This window comes from Scyliorhinus torazame, chromosome 9, assembly GCF_047496885.1.
Source record: "Scyliorhinus torazame isolate Kashiwa2021f chromosome 9, sScyTor2.1, whole genome shotgun sequence".
Classification (NCBI taxonomy): Eukaryota; Metazoa; Chordata; class Chondrichthyes; order Carcharhiniformes; family Scyliorhinidae; genus Scyliorhinus; species Scyliorhinus torazame.
In genome coordinates, this window is record NC_092715.1 from 215,537,615 (window position 1) to 215,555,732 (window position 18,118).

At 49.1% G+C, this 18,118-nt stretch overlaps 1 protein-coding gene across 1 annotated transcript in view; it reads left to right on the forward strand.

The window, feature by feature from the left end:
- Positions 1–18,118, forward strand: part of ak3 (adenylate kinase 3) — a 62,981-nt gene that overhangs the window by 25,483 nt on the left and 19,380 nt on the right. Inside the window, exon 3 of the mRNA XM_072517101.1 lies at positions 120–292. Within this exon, the coding sequence (XP_072373202.1) occupies positions 120–292 (173 nt within the window). The remainder of the gene's footprint in view (positions 1–119; positions 293–18,118) is intronic.

The window sequence follows — 18,118 nt, forward strand, 5'->3', positions numbered from 1 at the left end:
CTGGTATAGTTATTTGCACATAAGGAAATTCATGGCAAGCCTATATGTATCTTCAGATATTTTTACCAAGTTAGATAAGAGTGACACTGTGTTGTGTATTTCTTACCATAATTTCAAAGGGTTTCCCAGGACACTCCGACAGGCAGAGGAACTGCATAAAGTTTACCAACCAGACACTGTAATTAATTTGAATGTTCCCTTTGAGACGATCAAAAAACGACTAACATCTCGCTGGATCCACCCAGGCAGTGGTAGAGTGTACAATGTTGAATTCAACCCTCCAAAAATAACAGTTAAGTATCCAGTTTAGTTGGTTTTATACCATTTTATTACTATAGACAATTCTGTTCCTTGTTCATCAACTAGCTGTTAAGTGTTTGTTGACTATGCATGTCGCTTAAAGATTTTTTCCAATGCTTCCACTGAATAGATATGTATCTAAAGCTATTGAGAAATTGTCCAGGTCAAAAATACTCTCTTAATAATTAATTAAACAAATTGAACCTTTGGATATAAAAGTTTGATCGAAGTATTTTCTAGATGGGGCGGAGTTGAGAGATTACAGGATCAATGTATAAAAATCTCAAATCTACTGAGCAGGTACAAAAGTAATTTATAAGGGCATTGGAATGTTGACCTTTTATCTCCAAGAGACGAGATGAACTTGTAGAATTCTCTACCACTGACGGCTGTGGAGGCCAAGTAACTAAATATATTTAAGAAGGAAAGCGATTTCTTGACAGTAAAACTGTCAAAGGGGTATGAGGAGAGTGCGGGAGTATGGTATTTGAGATAGAGGATCAGCCACAAGCATATTGAAGGCGGAGCAAGCACCAAGGGCTGAATTTTCTATGTTTCTATCTATTCAAGGTAATGGGAAAAAAAGACTTTGCATTTATTTAGCACGTTTCACAACTTCTGTACACCCCAGTGCTTTACACCCAAAGAAGTATTTTTGAAATGTAGTCATTTTTGAAATGCAAGAAATGAGCAGCCAATTTATGCACAAACGGTAACGTGGTGGTGATCAGTTAATTTGGTTGAGAGGTAAATATTCAGGAAAACATCGGGAAATACCCCTCGACTCTTGCTCAAATAGTGTCATGGAATCTTTTATGCCCAACTGAGTGGGCAAATGGGGCTGAGGATAGAAATCTCACCCAAAAGAAGCACCTCTGTGAGTGCAATGCTCCCATAGCTTTATGAGCCAAAGCCGACACCTTTTACTTGGAAAGTTTAAATTACTGTCAGATTTTTAAAAAATCTTTTGGATTTGGATTGGATTTTGTTTAGCGTCACGTGTACTGAGATACAGTGAAAAGTATTTTTCTGCGAGCAGCACAACATATCATTTTTTAAAAAAAATATATTTTATTGAAATTTTTTTCCCTGAGCAACATTTTTCCCGCTTACAAAACAAGCGAAACGATAACAGTAACAAAACAGAAATTTTTAAACTTTTTAACAATAATGATAATAGTAGTAATAATATACAAGTAACAAAACCTCGTACTCGATTGACCTATACTCAACTGCCTCCCCCCCCCCCCCCCTCCCCCCTGGGTTGCTGCTGCTGGTCATCCGTCTTCCCTCTAACGTTCCCCTAGGTAGTCGAGAAATGGCTGCCACCGCCTGGTGAACCCTTGAGCCGATCCTCCCAGGGCAAACTTTATCTGCTCCAGTTTAATAAACCCCGCCATATCGTTTACCCAGGCCTCCAGTCCAGGGGGTTTCGCCTCCTTCCACATGAGTAGGATCCTGCGCCGGGCTGCGAGGGACCCAAAGGCCACGACATTGGCCTCTTTCGCCTCCTGCACTCCCGGCTCTTCCGCAACTCCAAATAGAGCTTACCCCCAGCCTGGTTTGACCCGGGCCTTCACCACCTTAGAAATCACTCCCGTCACTCCCTTCCAATACCCTTCCAGTGCCGGGCACGCCCAAAACATATGTGCGTGGTTTGCCGGGCTCCCGCCACACCTCCCACATTTGTCCTCCACTCCAAAGAACCTGCTCAATCTTGCCCCCGTTATGTGTGCTCTATGTAGCACCTTAAATTGAATCAGGCTAAGCCTGGCACATGAGGAAGAGGAATTTACCCTGCTTAGGGCATCAGCCCACATACCCTCCTCTATCTCCTCCCCTAGTTCTTCTTCCCACTTTCCTTTTAGTTCGCCCACCGACTCCTCCCCCTCTTCCCTCATCTCTCTATAAATCTCTGACACCTTGCCCTCTCCGACCCACACCCCTGAAAGCACCCTGTCCTGTATCCCCTGTGTCGGGAGCCGTGGAAATTCCGTCACCTGTTGTCTAGTAAACGCCCTCACCTGCATATATCTCAAGAAATTCCCCCGGGGTAACTTATACTTTTCCTCCAGTGCTCCCAAGCTCGCAAAAGTCCCATCTATGAATAAATCTCCCACCTTCCTAATTCCCAACTGGTACCAGCTCTGAAATCCTCCATCCATTCTTCCTGGGGCGAACCTATGGTTGTTCCTGATAGGGGACCCCACCAGGACTCCCCGCACCCCTCTTTGTCGCCTCCACTGTCCCCATATGTTCAGCGTTGCCGCCACCACCGGGTTCGTGGTGTACTTTTTCGGTGAGAACGGTAGCGGCGCCGTCACCAACGCCTCTAGACTCGTCCCTTTACAGGACCTTCTCTCCAGCCTTTTCCACGCCGCTCCCTCACCCTCCATCATCCATCTACGTATCATTGCCACATTGGCGCCCAATAATAATCTCCCAAATTCGGTAGTGCCAGTCCTCCTCTGTCCCTACTGCGCTGCAGGAACCCCCTCCTTACTCTCGGAACTTTCCCTGCCTACACAAAGCTCGTAATGCTCCTATCTATTTTGTTAAAAAAGGTCCTGGTGATTAAAATAGGGAGACATTGAAATACAAATAAGAACCTCGGGAGGACCATCATCTTAATTGCCTGCACCCTGCCCGCCAGCGATAAAGGCTGCATGTCCCACCTCTTAAAGTCCTCCTCCATTTGTTCTACCAGCCGTGTCAGATTAAGTCTGTGCAAGGTTCCCCAGCTCCTAGCGATCTGAATCCCCAAGTATCGGAAGTTTCTTTCCACTTTCCTTAGCGGTAAGCCTTCTATCTCTCTACTCTGGTCCCCTGGATGTATCACATATAATTCACTCTTCCCCATGTTTAACCTATACCCCGAAAATTCCCCGAACCTCCTCAAGATTCGCATAACCTCTATCATCCCCCCCCCCGCTGGGTCCGACACGTATAGCAATAGGTCATCCGCGTATAACGAGACTCTGTGTTCTTCTCCCCCTCTAGTCACCCCTCTCCATTTCCTGGAGTCTCTCAGCGCCATGGCCAGAGGTTCAATTGCCAGCGCAAACAACAATGGAGACAGCGGGCATCCCTGTCTTGTTCCCCTATATAATCGGAAATACTCCGATCTATGTCGACCTGTAACTACGCTTGCCGTTGGTGCCCCATAAAGTAGTCTAACCCAGCGAATAAATCCGTACCCAAACCTCCTTAACACTTCCCATAAATACTCCCACTCCACCCTATCAAATGCCTTCTCTGCGTCCATTGCCGCCACTATCTCTGCCTCCCCCTCCACTGAGGGCATCATTATCACCCCTAATAGCCGTCGCATGTTAACATTCAATTGTCTCCCTTTTACGAACCCTGTCTGGTCTTCGTGCACCACCCCTGGGACACAGTCCTCTATCCTCGATGCCAGCACCTTTGCTAGCAGTTTGGCGTCCACGTTCAATAGTGAAATAGGTCTATAGGACCCACACTGCATCGGATCTTTGTCCCTCTTCAAAATTAGCGATATCGTCGCCTCTGACATTGTCGGGGGTAGTGTCCCCCCTTCCCTGGCCTCATTGAACGTCCTTGCCAACAACGGGGCCAACAAGTCCACATATTTTCTGTAGAATTCCACCGGGAACCCGTCTGGCCCCGGGGCCTTTCCTGCTTGCATGCTTCCGAGTCCCTTAATAACCTCGTCCACCTCAATCGGCGCCCCCAGGCCTGCCACCGCCTGCTCCTCCACTTTCGGGAACCTCAACTGGTCCAGGAACTGCCGCATCCCCTCCTCTCCCTCTGGGGGCTGAGACCTATACAGTTCTTCATAAAAGGTCTTAAACACCTAATTTATCTTTCCTGCCCTTCGCACGGTGTCTCCCCTTTCATCCCTAATTCCTCCTATCTTCCTCGCTGCTGCCCTCTTTCGCAGTTGGTGCGCCAACAGGCGACTAGCCTTTTCCCCATATTCATACCTCCTCCCCTGTGCCTTCCTCCACAGTACCTCCGCCTTTCTGGTGGTCAGAAGGTCAAACTCGGTCTGGAGTCGTCTCCTCTCCCTGTACAGCTCCTCCTCCGGGGTCTCTGCAAATTCCCTGTCCACCCTTAAAATCTCCCCCAGTAATCTATCCCTTTCCTTGGCCTCTGTTTTCCTTTTGTGGGCCCCAATAGAAATCAGCTCTCCTCTGACCACCGCTTTTAGTGCTTCCCAGACCACTCCCACAGGGACCTCGCCGTCGTCATTGACCTCCAGGTATCTCTCGATACACCCCCTCACTCTTGCACACACTCCCTCATCCGCCATCAGTCCCACATCTAATCGCCAGAGTGTTCTCTGCTCCCTGTCCTCTCCTACTTCCAGGTCCACCCAATGTGGGGCATGATCCGAAACCGCTATGGCTGAGTATTCAGCTTCTTCCACCCTAGAGATCAACGACCTTCCTAGAACAAAAAAATCTATCCGGGAGTACACTTTATGGACGTGGGAGAAGAAGGAATACTCCCTAGCCCTGGGTCTAAGAAATCGCCATGGATCCACTCCCCCCATTTGGTCCATAAACCCCTTAAGTACCTTGGCCGCTGCCGGTCTTCTTCCAGTCCTTGAGCTGGATCTATCTAGCCCCGGGTCCAGCACCGTATTGAAGTCCCCTCCTAAAATCAAATTTCCTGCCTCCAGGTCCGGAATGCGCCCCAGCATCCGTCTCATGAACCCCGCATCGTCCCAATTTGGGGCATACACATTAACCAACACGACCTCCATTCCCTCCAGCCTACCACTCACCATTACACATCTACCTCCACTATCTGCTACGATGTTCTTTGCTTCAAATGCTACCCGTTTCCCCACCAAAATGGCCACCCCTCTGTTCTTTGCGTCCAGTCCTGAGTGGAACACCTGTCCCACCCATCCTTTCCTTAGCCTAACTTGGTCCGCCACCTTTAGGTGCATCTCTTGGAGCATAACCACGTCTGCCCTTAGTCCTTTCAAATCCGCGAGCGCTCGGGCCCTTTTTATCGGCCCATTCAGGCCTCTCACGTTCCACGTGATCAGCCTCACTGGGGGGCTACCTGCCCCCCTCCCGTGTCGACTAGCCATTACCTTCTCTAGGCCAGTCCCATATCCCGCCTCCGCGCTCCCGCTCGCTCCCCCAGCGTCGCATTCCGCCCCCGACCACCTTCTCTTTAGCCATTTCCTTTTGGATTTCCGCAGCAGCAACCCAGTTGTGTTCCCCCCCCCGCTAGATCCCTATCTAGCTTGATTGCTCCCCCCATATCACTTCGGTAAGTCAGCTGACTTCAACTGACCCCGGCTACTCCTGCTCGCTCCTCGGCCCCCCCGGTGTGAGGGAACTCCCATCCGCCTTGCGCCTGTTTTCCCGCCTTATTCTTTCTGGCGCGGGAACATCCCTTTACCTGTCCCGCCTCTTCTGGCGCAGCTCCCTTTCCCCTCCCCCTCTCCTTCCCCATTCTCTGACTATGTCCCGCCTCTCCCCCCTCACCGGCGCCCACATTTGCCCAGTGTCCCCCCCCCCTTCCCTGTTTCCTTCTCGCTTAACTTTCACCATCCCATTAACAAAAACAATAATAACAACAATAACAGTTCCCTGCAGCATCAGTCCCTCAGTTCCGGTCCAGTTTCTCTTCATTGATGAAGGACCATGCTTCCTCCGCCGTCTCGAAATAATATTGTCTCTCCTGATGCGTGACCCATAGACTTGCCGGCTGCAGCATCCCAAACTTCACCTTCCTTTTATGCAACACCTCTTTGGCTCGGTTGAAGCTCGCCCTCCTTCTCGCCACCTCCTCACTCCAATCCTGGTAGATCCTTACCACCGCATTCTCCCATCTGCTACTCCGCACCTTTTTGGCCCATCTCAGGACCTCTTCTCTGTCCTGAAGGCGGTAGAATCGCACGATTATCGCCCTCGGTGGTTCTCCCGCTTTTGGTCTTCTCGCCGGGATCCGATTTGCCCACTCCACCTCCATGGGGCCCGCAGGGGCCTCAGCACCCATCAGTGAGCTCAGCATCTTACTTGCGTACGCTCCACATTCCACTCCTTCCACACCCTCCGGGAGACCTAGTATCCTAAGGTTCTTCCTTCGCGCTCCATTTTCAAGGGCCTCAATCCTGTCAGCACACTTTTTATGAAGTGCCTCGTGCGTCTGAGTCTTGACCGCCAGGCCCAGGACCTCGTCCTCAATACCTGACACCTTCTGCTCCACCACGCAAAGTTCCGTCTCCTGGGTCTTTAAAGTCTCCTTAAGCCCCTCAATTGCCTGTAACAACGGGGTCATTACCTCCTTCTTCAGCAGGTCCACGCACCGTCTCACCACCTCGTCCTGCTCAAGCCCCCATGTCACCTGTGGTTTCTCCGCCGCCATTTTGTTTCACTCCCTCGCTCTCTCTGATCTTCTGGCTGCAGATTCTTTGGGCTGCAGCCGCCGCCGCCGGTTTTTCCCTCCATCTTTCGGGGGGGGCTCCCTTCCCTCGCGCCTCGCACCGGGTTTTACGGCCGTCCAAGTCCCCGTTGGGGCTCTTAAAAGAGCCCGAAGTTCCGTCGGAGCTGGAGCCGCCGAAACGTGCGGCTAGCTCATCCCTGCCGCAACCGGAAGTCCAGCACAACATATCATTAAGTACATGAAAAGAAAAGGAAATAAAAGAAAATACATAATAGGGCAACACTAGATACACAATGTAACTACATAACACCGGCATCGGGTGAAGCATACAGGGGTGTAGTGTTAATGAGGTCGGTCCATAAGAGGGGGGTTTAGGAGTCTGGTAACAGCGGATAAGAAGCTGTTTTTGAGTCTTTGTGTGTGTGTGTTCTCAGACTTTTGTATCTTCTGCCCGATGGAAGAAGTTGGAAGAGTGAGTAAGCTGGGTGGGAGTGATCTTTGATTATGCTGCCTACTTTTCCAAGGGCAGCGGGAGGTGTAGATGGAGTCAATGGGTGGGAGGCAGGTTTGTGTGATGGACTGGGCTGTGTTCACGATTCTCTGAAGTTTCTTGTGGTCTTGGGCCGAGCAGTTGCCATACGAGGCTGTGATGCAGCCTGATAGGATGCTTTCTATGGTGCATCTGTAAAAGTTGGTAAGAGTTAATGTGGACATGCCGAATTTCCTTCGTTTCCTGAGGAAGTATAGGCGCTGTCGGGCTTTCTTGGTAGCATCGACATGGGTGGATCAGGATACATTTTTCGAGGTGTACCCCTAGGAATTTGAAACTGCTAACCGTCTCAACCTCGTTGACATTCCCCTGTTTTGTAGACTTAAACTTGGCCAGTACAGTACACCAACACCCTCCGATTTCAGATTGTCAACCCCGTTGAGGCTGACAGGGGTGTGTATAGTACTTTGCTTCCTGAAGTCAATGACCAGCTGTTTAGTTTTGCTGGCATTGCGAGTTAGATTGTTGTTGCTGCACCACTCCACAAAGTTCTCATCTCGCTCCTGTATTCTGACTCGTCGTTATTTGAGATCCGGCCCACGATGGTCGTATCGTCAGCAAACTTGTAGATGGAGTTGGAACCAAATTTTGCCATGCAGTCGTGTGTGTACAGGGAGTACAGTAGGGGGCTAAGTACGCAGCCTGGCGGGGCCCCGGTATTGAGTACTATTGTGAAGGAGGTGTTGTTTATTCTTACTGATTGTGGTCTGTGGGTCAGAAAGTCGAGGATCCAGTTGCAGAGTGAGGAGCCAAGTCCTAGATTTTGGAGCTTTGATATGAGCTTGGCTGGTGTTATGATGTTGAAGGCGGGGCTGTAGTCAATAAATAGGAGTCTGATGTAGGAGTCCTTGTTGTCGAGATGCTCTTGGGATGAGTGTAGGGTCAGGGAGATGGCGTCTGCTGTGGACCGGTTGCGGCGGTATGCGAATTGCAATGGATCAAGGCGTTCTGGGAGTATGGAGGTGATGCGCTTCATGACCAACCTCTCGAAGCACTTCATTGCGACTGAAGTCAGGGCCACCGAACGGTAGTCATTGAGACACGTTGCCTGCTTTTTCTTTGGCACTGGTATGATGATGCCAAAGAAATCTTCATTTGGAATCCTTGAACTAGCCACTTTGCAAACCTGAGTAATTTTGGGTTATTTACCTGTTTAGCAATGAATCTCCCTTTTTGTTATTTTTCTGAATAAAGCTCTTCGCTTGGAATTTTTTGGTCAATGCTCTTTTCTGGCCAAAGTACACATTCAAAGCTTGTTGGGGTGAATGACCGGATTTATTTTTTGTAAATGTTGCCACTGACTATTTCCAACAACTGGTACAGAAGCTTTAATTCTCAACACCATCCAGTGTCCGAGGCCATTATGTCACAGGGCCATTGCTTTTTTTTTTACAGTATTTATTTAGCATCAGCATTTCCACATTAGCTGCTGAGGCTTTGAGAAACAATCACTCCAAGACCCATATTGACAAAAGCATTAATTGTCCTATTATTCATGATGTGGAGATGCCGGCGTTGGACTGGGGTGAGCACAGTACGAAGTCTTACAACACCAGGTTAAAGTCCAACAGGTTTGTTTCGATGTCACTAGCTTTTGGAGCGCTGCTCCTTCCTCAGGTGAATGAAGAGGTCCGTTCCAGAAACATATATATAGACAAATTCAAAGATGCCAAACAATGCTTGGAATGCGAGCATTAGCAGGTGATTAAATCTTTACAGATCCAGAGATGGGGTAACCCCAGGTTAAAGAGGTGTGAATTGTATCAAGCCAGGACAGTTGGTAGGATTTCGCAGGCCAGATGGTGGGGGATGAATGTAATGCGACATGAATCCCAGGTCCCGGTTGAGGCCGCACTCATGTGTGCGGAACTTGGCTATACTGCGTTGGCGATTCTGCGTTGGCGCGCGTCCTGAAGGCCGCCTTGGAGAACGCTTACCCGGAGATCAGAGGCTGAATGCCCTTGACTGCTGAAGTGTTCCCCGACTGGAAGGGAACATTCCTGCCTGTTGATTGTTGCGCGATGTCCGTTGAACACTGAACATTCATCCCCCGCTACTGCACGTTGCCCTGACCAAGATAGTTTGTTTACCAGCCCTAGATTAGTAAACTAGGAAGATAACATTTGCTTAAATTCTTGTTTGCATTTGATAGCATTGTACATAGAACGATACAGCGCAGTACAGGCCCTTCGGCCCACGATGTTGCACCGAAACGATTGTAGGAATGATCCTATGGCATGAAGTGGTCTGTAGCATGTGCTCTTGATGGTACTAAATTATTTCTTATATTTTTATAGTCTTAAAAGAAAAGTGGAGGAGCTATTTTGACACTGGGTCATAATATACACTGGGTGTATATTATTGGCCACCAAATTGTGGGAAGGCAACAGAGGAACAAATTTGAGGCAACTTACTAGAGATGCAAGATTCACAGGGTAAAGGGGGATTTCAATTATCTTAATTTTTTCTTATCCATTCAAAGGATGTGGGTGTTGTTGGCTAGGCCAGCATTTTTCGCCTATCCCTAATTGCCTTTGAGAAGGTGGTGGTTGTGAGCTGCCTTCTTGAACCGCTGCACTCCATGTGGTGTAGGTACACCCATTGTGCTGTTCGTGGGAATGCCAGGGGTTTGACCCAGTGACCATGAAGGTACGGCATGATAGTTCCCAGTCAGGATGGTGAGTTCTTGGAGCGGAACTTGCAGGTAGTGGTGTTCACAAGTGTCTGCTACCCTTGTCCTTCTGGATGGTAGAGTTTTAGAATTTGGAATGTGCTGCCGAAAGAGCTTTGGTGAGTTTCTGGCATGCATCTTGTAAATGGTACACTTTGCTGCTACTGTGAGAGGATGGTCGAGGGAGTGGATGTTGAAGCCGGTATATGGGGTGCCAGTCATGTGGCCTGCTTTGTCCTGGATGGTACCATCCAGGACAAAGCAGGCCACGTGATGTTGGAGTTCAATGTTGTTGGAGTTGCAGCCATCCAGGCAAGTGGAGTGTATTCTGACTTGTGCCTTGTAGATGATGGACAGGATTTGGGGATTTGCACAGTGAGTTATTCTACACAGAATTCCCAACCTCTAACCAGCTCTTGCAGCCACAGTGTTTATATGACTAGTCCAGTTCAATTTAGTACCGCTCATGATGTTGATAGTGGGGGATTCAGTGATGGTAATGGCATTACATGTCAAAGGACGATGGTTCGATCCTCTCTTATTGTAAACGGTCATAGGCAGTTATCAGTCCAAGCCAAGTCTTGCTTCATTTGGGCACAGACCGCTTGAGTATCTGAGGAGTCATAAGTGATGCCAAACCCCCCCCCCCCCCTTTCTGATTCATCAGCTGAGGGATGGGGCAGGCTAGTAGTAATCAGCTGGAGGTTTCCTTGCCCACGTTTCACCTAATGGCACCCAATTTCATGGGTTCCAGAGGTGATGTTAAGAACTACTAGGGTAACTCCTTCCAACTATACACCACCATGCTGCCACCTCTTGTCAGACAGGACATACCCAGGGGTTGTGATGATGATGATGATGCCTGGGACATTATCTGTAAGATTTAATTCTGAGAGTGTGATTGTCAGTCTATTCCTTAACTAGTCGGTGGGACAGTTCTGACACGAGCCCCCAGATACTCGGAAGGTTCATGCGGCTGGTTCTGCTGCTGTCGCTTTCGATGGCGGGTGATCTGTAGACTAACAGTTTGATACAGCTCGAGTGGCTTGTCCGGCCGTTTCATCGGGCAGTTAGAGTCAAACCACACTGCTGTGGGTCTGGTGTCACATATAGGCTAGACCTGGCAAGAACAGCAGATTTCTTTCTTTCCCTAAAGGGTAATCGACAATGGTTTCATGGTCATGATTATTGAGACTCTTATTTATTTTAATTCCATATTTCTTAACTGAATTTAAATTCCACCAGCTGCCATGGTGGGATTCAAACCCATGTGCCCAGAGCATTAGTCTGGACCTCTGGATTACTAGACCAGTGACATTACCATTACACCACTGCCTCCCCCTTTAACAAAGAAAAGAGCAAAGAGAGGGAGGAAATATGTGCAAGAGAACTTTCTCGATCAGTATGTTTCCAGCCCAAAAAGAGAGTTGTGTCAGAAGTGTAAGCATTTTTAAAAATATATATTTTTTTATTCTCCTTTTTCACATTTTCTCCCGCATTTACACCCATCAACAATAAACAATAATCAGCAAGATATGTCAATCCCCATAATAACAACGATCCCATCCGTCCACCAACCCCCAAACATCAGCTCGCATGTTTACATAAACAAATGACAAAAAGGAATCCGGGATTACCCAGAGTCACCCTTAATCTACACAGCCCCCTCCCCCACCCCCCCACCCCCCCCCCCCCCCCCCCAACTAATGTTCGATGTTATCCAGTTCTTGAAAGTGCATAATAAATAGTGCCCATGACTTGTAGAACCCCTCCGAGCTTCCCCTCAGTTCGAACTTAACCTTCTCAAGAGTCAAGTATTCCAACAGGTCCCCCCCGCCACGCCAGGGCACTGGGTGGAGAGGCTGCTCTCCATCCCAGCAGGATCCGCCTTCGGGCGATCAACGAGGCGAAGGCTATGATATCTGATCAGCTCCCGTTTCCAATCCTGGCTGGTCCGACACCCTGAATATGGCCTCCTGGGGACCCGGGTCCAGTTTCACGCGCACCACCTTGGAAATTACCCTAAAAACCTCCTTCCAGTACTCCCCTAGCTTTGGACAGGACCAAAACATATGAACATGACCTGCTCTACGGAATGGCAGCCCCCCCTCCCCTGCCCCCACCCCCGGCCGAGACACAACAAAATACTCACTCTTGTCCAGGTTCAGCTTGTACTCCGAGAAAGACCCAAATACCCGCAGCAGCTCCAATATTCCTCCTCTCGACTCACTCGGTTCCGACACATATAACAGCAAGTCGTCGGCATATAAGGACACCCTATGCTCTATCTTCCCCCCCCCCCCCCCCCCCCACCACTATTCCTTTCCATGCTCCCGAACTTCTCAATGTGATGGCCAACGGCTCAATCGCAAGTGCAAACAGCAGGGGGGACATAGGGCATGCCTGTCTCGTCCCACGGTGGAGAGAAAAGTATCTCAAACTGATATTATTTGTGCGGACACTCGCCTTCGGTTCCTTATATAATAGCTTTACCCAGTTCACAAACCTTGGTCCAATCCCAAACCGCTCCAGCACTGCCATCAGGTACCCCCATTCTACCTGATCAAACGCCTTCTCGGCGTCCAATGCCACAACTACCTCTGTTTCCTTCCCTTCCGCAGGTGCCATAACAACGTTCAAAACCCTCCTAATGTTCGAAAACAGCTGCCTCCCTTTCACGAACCCCGACTGATCCTCCCCTATCACCTTCGGGAGGCACTCCTCCAGCCTACCCACCAGTACCTTCGCCAACACCTTTGCGTCCTCATTCAGAAGTAGGGCCTATACAACCCACACTCCGTCGGATCCTTATCTTTATTTTAGCAACAGTGAAATCGATGCCTGCCCCAAGGTCTGCGGCAGCACCCCCTTTCCTATCGCCGCCTCAAACATCCCCACCGTCAGGGGTGCCAACCAATCCTTGAATTTTTTATAATATTCCACCGGAAACCCATCCGACCCTGCCACCTTCCCCGACTGCATCCTCCCAATCGCATTCTTTATCTCCTGCTCCACTATTGTTCCTAATGTAGCCCTGTCCCCCTCCCCTAGCCTCGGGTACTCCAACCCATCTAGAAATTCCTGCATCTCACGGTCTCCCCTGGGTGGTTCTGACTTGTACAACCTCTCATAAAACTCCTCAAAAACCTTGTTAATCAGCACTGGAGCCACCACCAACTTCCCTGCCCAATCCCTCACCTGAAGAATTTCCCTTGCCGCTGCCTCCCTCCGGAGCTGACCTGCTAACATACTCCATGTTCATAAACTGCACCCCTTGCTCGTCTCAGTTGGCGCACCGCCTTCCCGGTGAACAGTCGGTCGAAGCTCGCCTGTAGTTCCTTCCTCTTTTCCAGCTTTGCCGGGTCCCCATCCTCTGCATACCTCCTATCTACCTCCAACATCTCATCTATTACCTCTGCCGCTCCAACCTCTCCTCTTTATCCATTAAACAAAATTACCTCACCTCTCACCACCACCTTTAGAGCCTCCCAGACGACTGCCTTCGACACCTCACCCGTACAGTTGAAACCTACATATTCCTTAATTACCTTTTCAAATTTCTCACAGAACACTTGGTTCCCCAAAAGCCCCACATCCAGTTTCCACCCTGGTCTCTGCGCTGCCCCCTTCTCCAGCACCATATCCATCCAATGTGGAGCGTGATCTGACACTGCAATTGCAGAGTATTCCGACCCCTTGACCCAGCCAGCAAAGCCTTCCCCACCACAAAAAAGTCGATCCGCGAGTATACCTTATGGACCGCTGAGAAAAACGAGTACTCCCGTTTCCTTGGGTGCAGGAACCTCCAAGGGTCCACCCCTCCCATTTCCACCATTAGCCCAGCCAGCGCCTTCGCCCCCCCCTGATTGGACCAGCGAGCGCGGCCGTGATCTGTCCAACCTTGGCTCCTGCACCAAGTTCCAGTACCCCCCCCACAATCAGCTCATGCGTGTCCAAGTCGGGAATAGCCCCAAACACCTTCCTCACGAATCCCACATTGCCCCAATTGGGACCGTATACACTTAACAACGCCACTAATCTCCCCTCCAGCGCCCCTGCCACAATCACATATCTACCCCCCTGATCTGCCACCACCTTCTCCATCTGGAAGCGTACCCTTTTGCTGACCAACACCGCTACCCTTCGAGCCCTTCCATCAAATTCGGAGTGAAACACTTGGCTAACCCAGCCCTTTTTAAGTCTCACCTGGACCTTCATCGGCTTTCAAACTTTAAAGATGTGCAAGCACCCTTGACCTCTTGACTGGACCTCCTAACCCTCTCACGTTCCACGTGACTATCCTGACTGGGGGTCTCTGACCCCCCCCCCCCCCCCCACCTTTCTTATCCACCATCACCATACCACCGGGCCCTGCCCCATAAGCCTGACCCGCCCCTGTCCATTGTTAACATCGAACCCCTTCTCTTTCCCCCGCCCCCCCCTCCCAAGAACCCCCCCTACAAAAACATCCCCCAACATCCATCCCTCCACCCCCTCTTGCTCGCCTCGTCGGCCCATTGAAGCCTGCTTTCCAGGCTCCAACGTCCGCAGCCCTCCTCTCACCTCACCCCCGTTCACTAACTGACTTTAGTTAGCTAGCGCGGGTGGCTCCCCCCGCCAAGACCTCTCGCCCCCTTCCACCCAGTCCCAGAGAAAGAAACTTCAAAACAAACCCAACAATCTAACCCCTACAATTCACAAACATGACATTTAACCGTCGCAACACAGAACGCCATTAACTTAAACTCTGTAACAATGCAAAGAGAAGTAAATTTCAATGCAAATCAGTAAAAAGAAAGTTATAACATTTGTACATTTTCCAGCCGCTCAAACACAGTCCACAGTCTCTCTTCCAGTTCCGCTCTTCACGTCTGTCCCAAGCCTTCTGCCCTCACGAACACCTCAGCCGCCTCCGCTGTCTCAAAATAAACGTCTTTGGCGTTATATGTTATTCTCAACTTCGCCGGGTACACCACACCAAATCGCACCCCATTCTTGTACAAAGCCGCCTTCACTCGCCCAAACGCCGCTCGTCTTTTTGCCAACTCCACCGTCAAGTCCTGGTAGATCCGAACCGCTGTACCATCCCACAGCACCTCACGCTCCTGCTTCGCCCAGCTTAATACCTTCTCCTTCATGCAAAACTTATGGAAGCAGATAATTACTGCCCTTGGTGGCTCGTTCACTTTGGGCTTCGGCCTTAATGACCGATGAGCTCGGTCTAGCTCGTACAGGGTGGGGCTTCCCTATCAGCTCCGCCAACGTCATAGCGAAGTATTGCGTTGGCCGATGCCTTTGCCACCTCCACCCTCATCGGGTCGATTGCCTCCTCCACCAGTGACCTCAACATGACCGCCGTCTCTTTCCTCAAGGCCTCCATGTGCCTCACAAACTGTTTTTCCAGCTCCACCGCCATCACCTCGGTCATCTTCTCCACCGTAAGTAGTGCGGCCCCGCTTTGCAGTTCGGCCTCCGCCAACCTGTCAACACTTTTGCTCGTCTTCTCCTTCGGCGGCGAACTTGCGTTTCCTCCTTTCTTCGTCGCTGCTCTTCGCATCCTTTAGCGGCTTATTGTTTTTTATCTTCTTTCTCTTCTCCTCTCTCCCCCTTCACCCTCCTTTCCTTCATCAATCTGACATTCTTTTTTTGAAAAAAAAAGGGAGAGAAAAAAAAACTTTCACCAAACTTCCTTAAACCTTCTTTCTTTCTCCTCTGCATTCACCCAGAGCTCCCCTGGGACCAGGCTTCAACCTTCTTCCTAGTTGGGAGCCATCCGACGTGGAGCACCCTCCCTACATTGTGCCCTGGCCACGGGCCTGCCGCCTCAGCCTCCTCGTAGTTCCACCCCCGCTGCTCTAACCTGCCGCGCCGGGCCCAGCGCCTCAGCCCCCGCCGCCCAACACCAGCGCGGCGTTCTTCGCCGGTTTTTAAACCGGCCCCGCTGGCTGCTCGTGACGGCCCCAAAGGCCGACGATAGTCTGGGAGTGCGTGGGGATTCCCGCGAATCGCGGCCACCGGCGGGAGCTCTTGTTGTTGCGGCCGCCTTGCTCGCCCACGCCACCGGAAGTCCAGAAGTGTAAACATATACATCCCTATTTAAAATTGGGAAAGAGGGATAAAACTAGCAACTACAGCCCAGTCAGCCAAACATTCATCGTGGAAAAACTTTTGAGATACAACATTCCAGGAATAGACATTTTGAAAAAAGGGGATAGTAAATGAAGGGACAACTGTCATTTGCTAAAGTTTTGAAGTTTGGATGTAACACACAATTCTAAAATGTTGAAGAACATGAGAGGGATAGTAAGAGAATCAGGAGGACATAGACAGACTAGTCTTGTGGTGCAGTGGGTCGCGCCCTGCCTCCTGAGCCCGAAGTCCATGTTTGAGTCTTACTCCAGGACTTGATGCCATGGATGGTGCGTACGTGACCAGACCAAACAGGTTGATTATCAAGCTGCAAATTATTCCATATGCCTCTGACAGGTGGTGAGAGCAGATAAGTATCCTGGTCGGCCAGAATCTGCAGAAGGCAATAGCAAACCACTGGTACATGTCAAGCATAACTATGAGCCAAATATAGGTCTGTGTGGACACGGTACCTGAACAGAGAGACCAGTAAAATGTGTATACCTATGGTAGATGGAGGCTGACCGATGTTAAAGTGATGCATTTTGGTAGGAACAGCAAAGAGGGGCAATGCAAACAAAATGATCCAATTTTAAGTGGGGTGCAGGAACAAAGAGACTTGGGATGGATGTATGCAAAGCTCTGAAGGTGATATAACACATTCAGGCACTGTTAGAAAAGCAATGTGATTCTTGGTTTTATTAATAGAGCAAGGTAGTTATGCTGAACCTTTTATAAAACACTGGTTAGGCCTCAGCTGGAATATTGCATTGAATTCTGGGCACCATGCTTAGAAAGAATGTAAAGGCTTTGGAGAGGAGATTTACTAAAACGGGATGAGTGATTCAGTTATGTGGAGAAATTGTGGGGGGGGGTTTCTCCTTAGATCAGAGAAGGTTGTGGAGAGATTTGATGGAGGTGTTCAAAATCATGAAAACTTTTGACAGAATAAGTAATGAACAGCTGTTTCCAATGAAGTAAGGGGAACAGAGAATGCATATTAACTTGCAAAAGAGAATTTAATAAATAATCGAAGGGATAAAAATTGCAAGAATAAAAATTGCAAGGGATTAGAGTTAAGTGAATAGTTCTATCAAAGAGCAAGCAGAGGCACAATGCTCTGACTAGCCGCTTCCTGTGCAGTTTAATTCCAGGGAATCTTTCACATGAATGAACTCACTTTATTTTGTTACAATCTCCATAAGAATCTATAACTTTAAAAAAGAGCTTCAAGGTCAGCACGGTGGCGCAGTGGCTAGCCCTGCTGCCTCACGGCGCCAAGGTCCCAGGTTCGATCCCGGCTCTGGGTCACTGACCGTGTGGAGTTTGCACATTCTCCCCGTGTTTGCGTGGGTTTCACCCCCACAACTCAAAGATGTGCAAGATCGGTGGATTGGCCACGCTAAATTGCCCCTTAATTGGAAAAAATGAATTGGGTACTCTAAATTTATATTAAACGAAAGGAAGAATGATGCATTAAGTTTTCATGTTTTAAACTTTTTCTGTAACAAATGACTAAAAAACCCTGAAACACTATTCTCTTTTTGTAGATAACTTATACATTAAACCCCTTTATGCGTGTTAGCCTTTGCACTCTCCACGGAATTACAGCCATTTTAGTAGCAGTGCACAGATACTCCCAGCTTCCATTGGTTTCCATGTCCCCATTTTCCCAAATAATAACTTCAAATGACTGCTTGCAGGCACTTCGCTCCGTTTTCAGAAATCCACCACGCACAGTAAAGCATGTTAATGAGTTTTTTTTCCCTCTGACCTTGCAGGGCGAATCTCCTGGAATCCTTTTTTTTTTAAACATATTTTTATTCCAAACAAAACAAAGACAATAACACTTGTAAACAACTATAGTGCAAACAGTTTTGTCATTTTTTTAGTTTAACACCGAGTAAATAATGCCCCCAATCTAGTTCCTGGTCATGAACAGGTCCTTACAGTCAGTGATGAACTGCTTCCACCTGGAGCAGAACCCTTCCTCCGAATCTCTGATAGCAAATTTGATTTTCTTCAAATTCTTAGACATTCTGCCATGTCTGCCAGCCATGTCCGAAGCCCGAGGTGGCGCC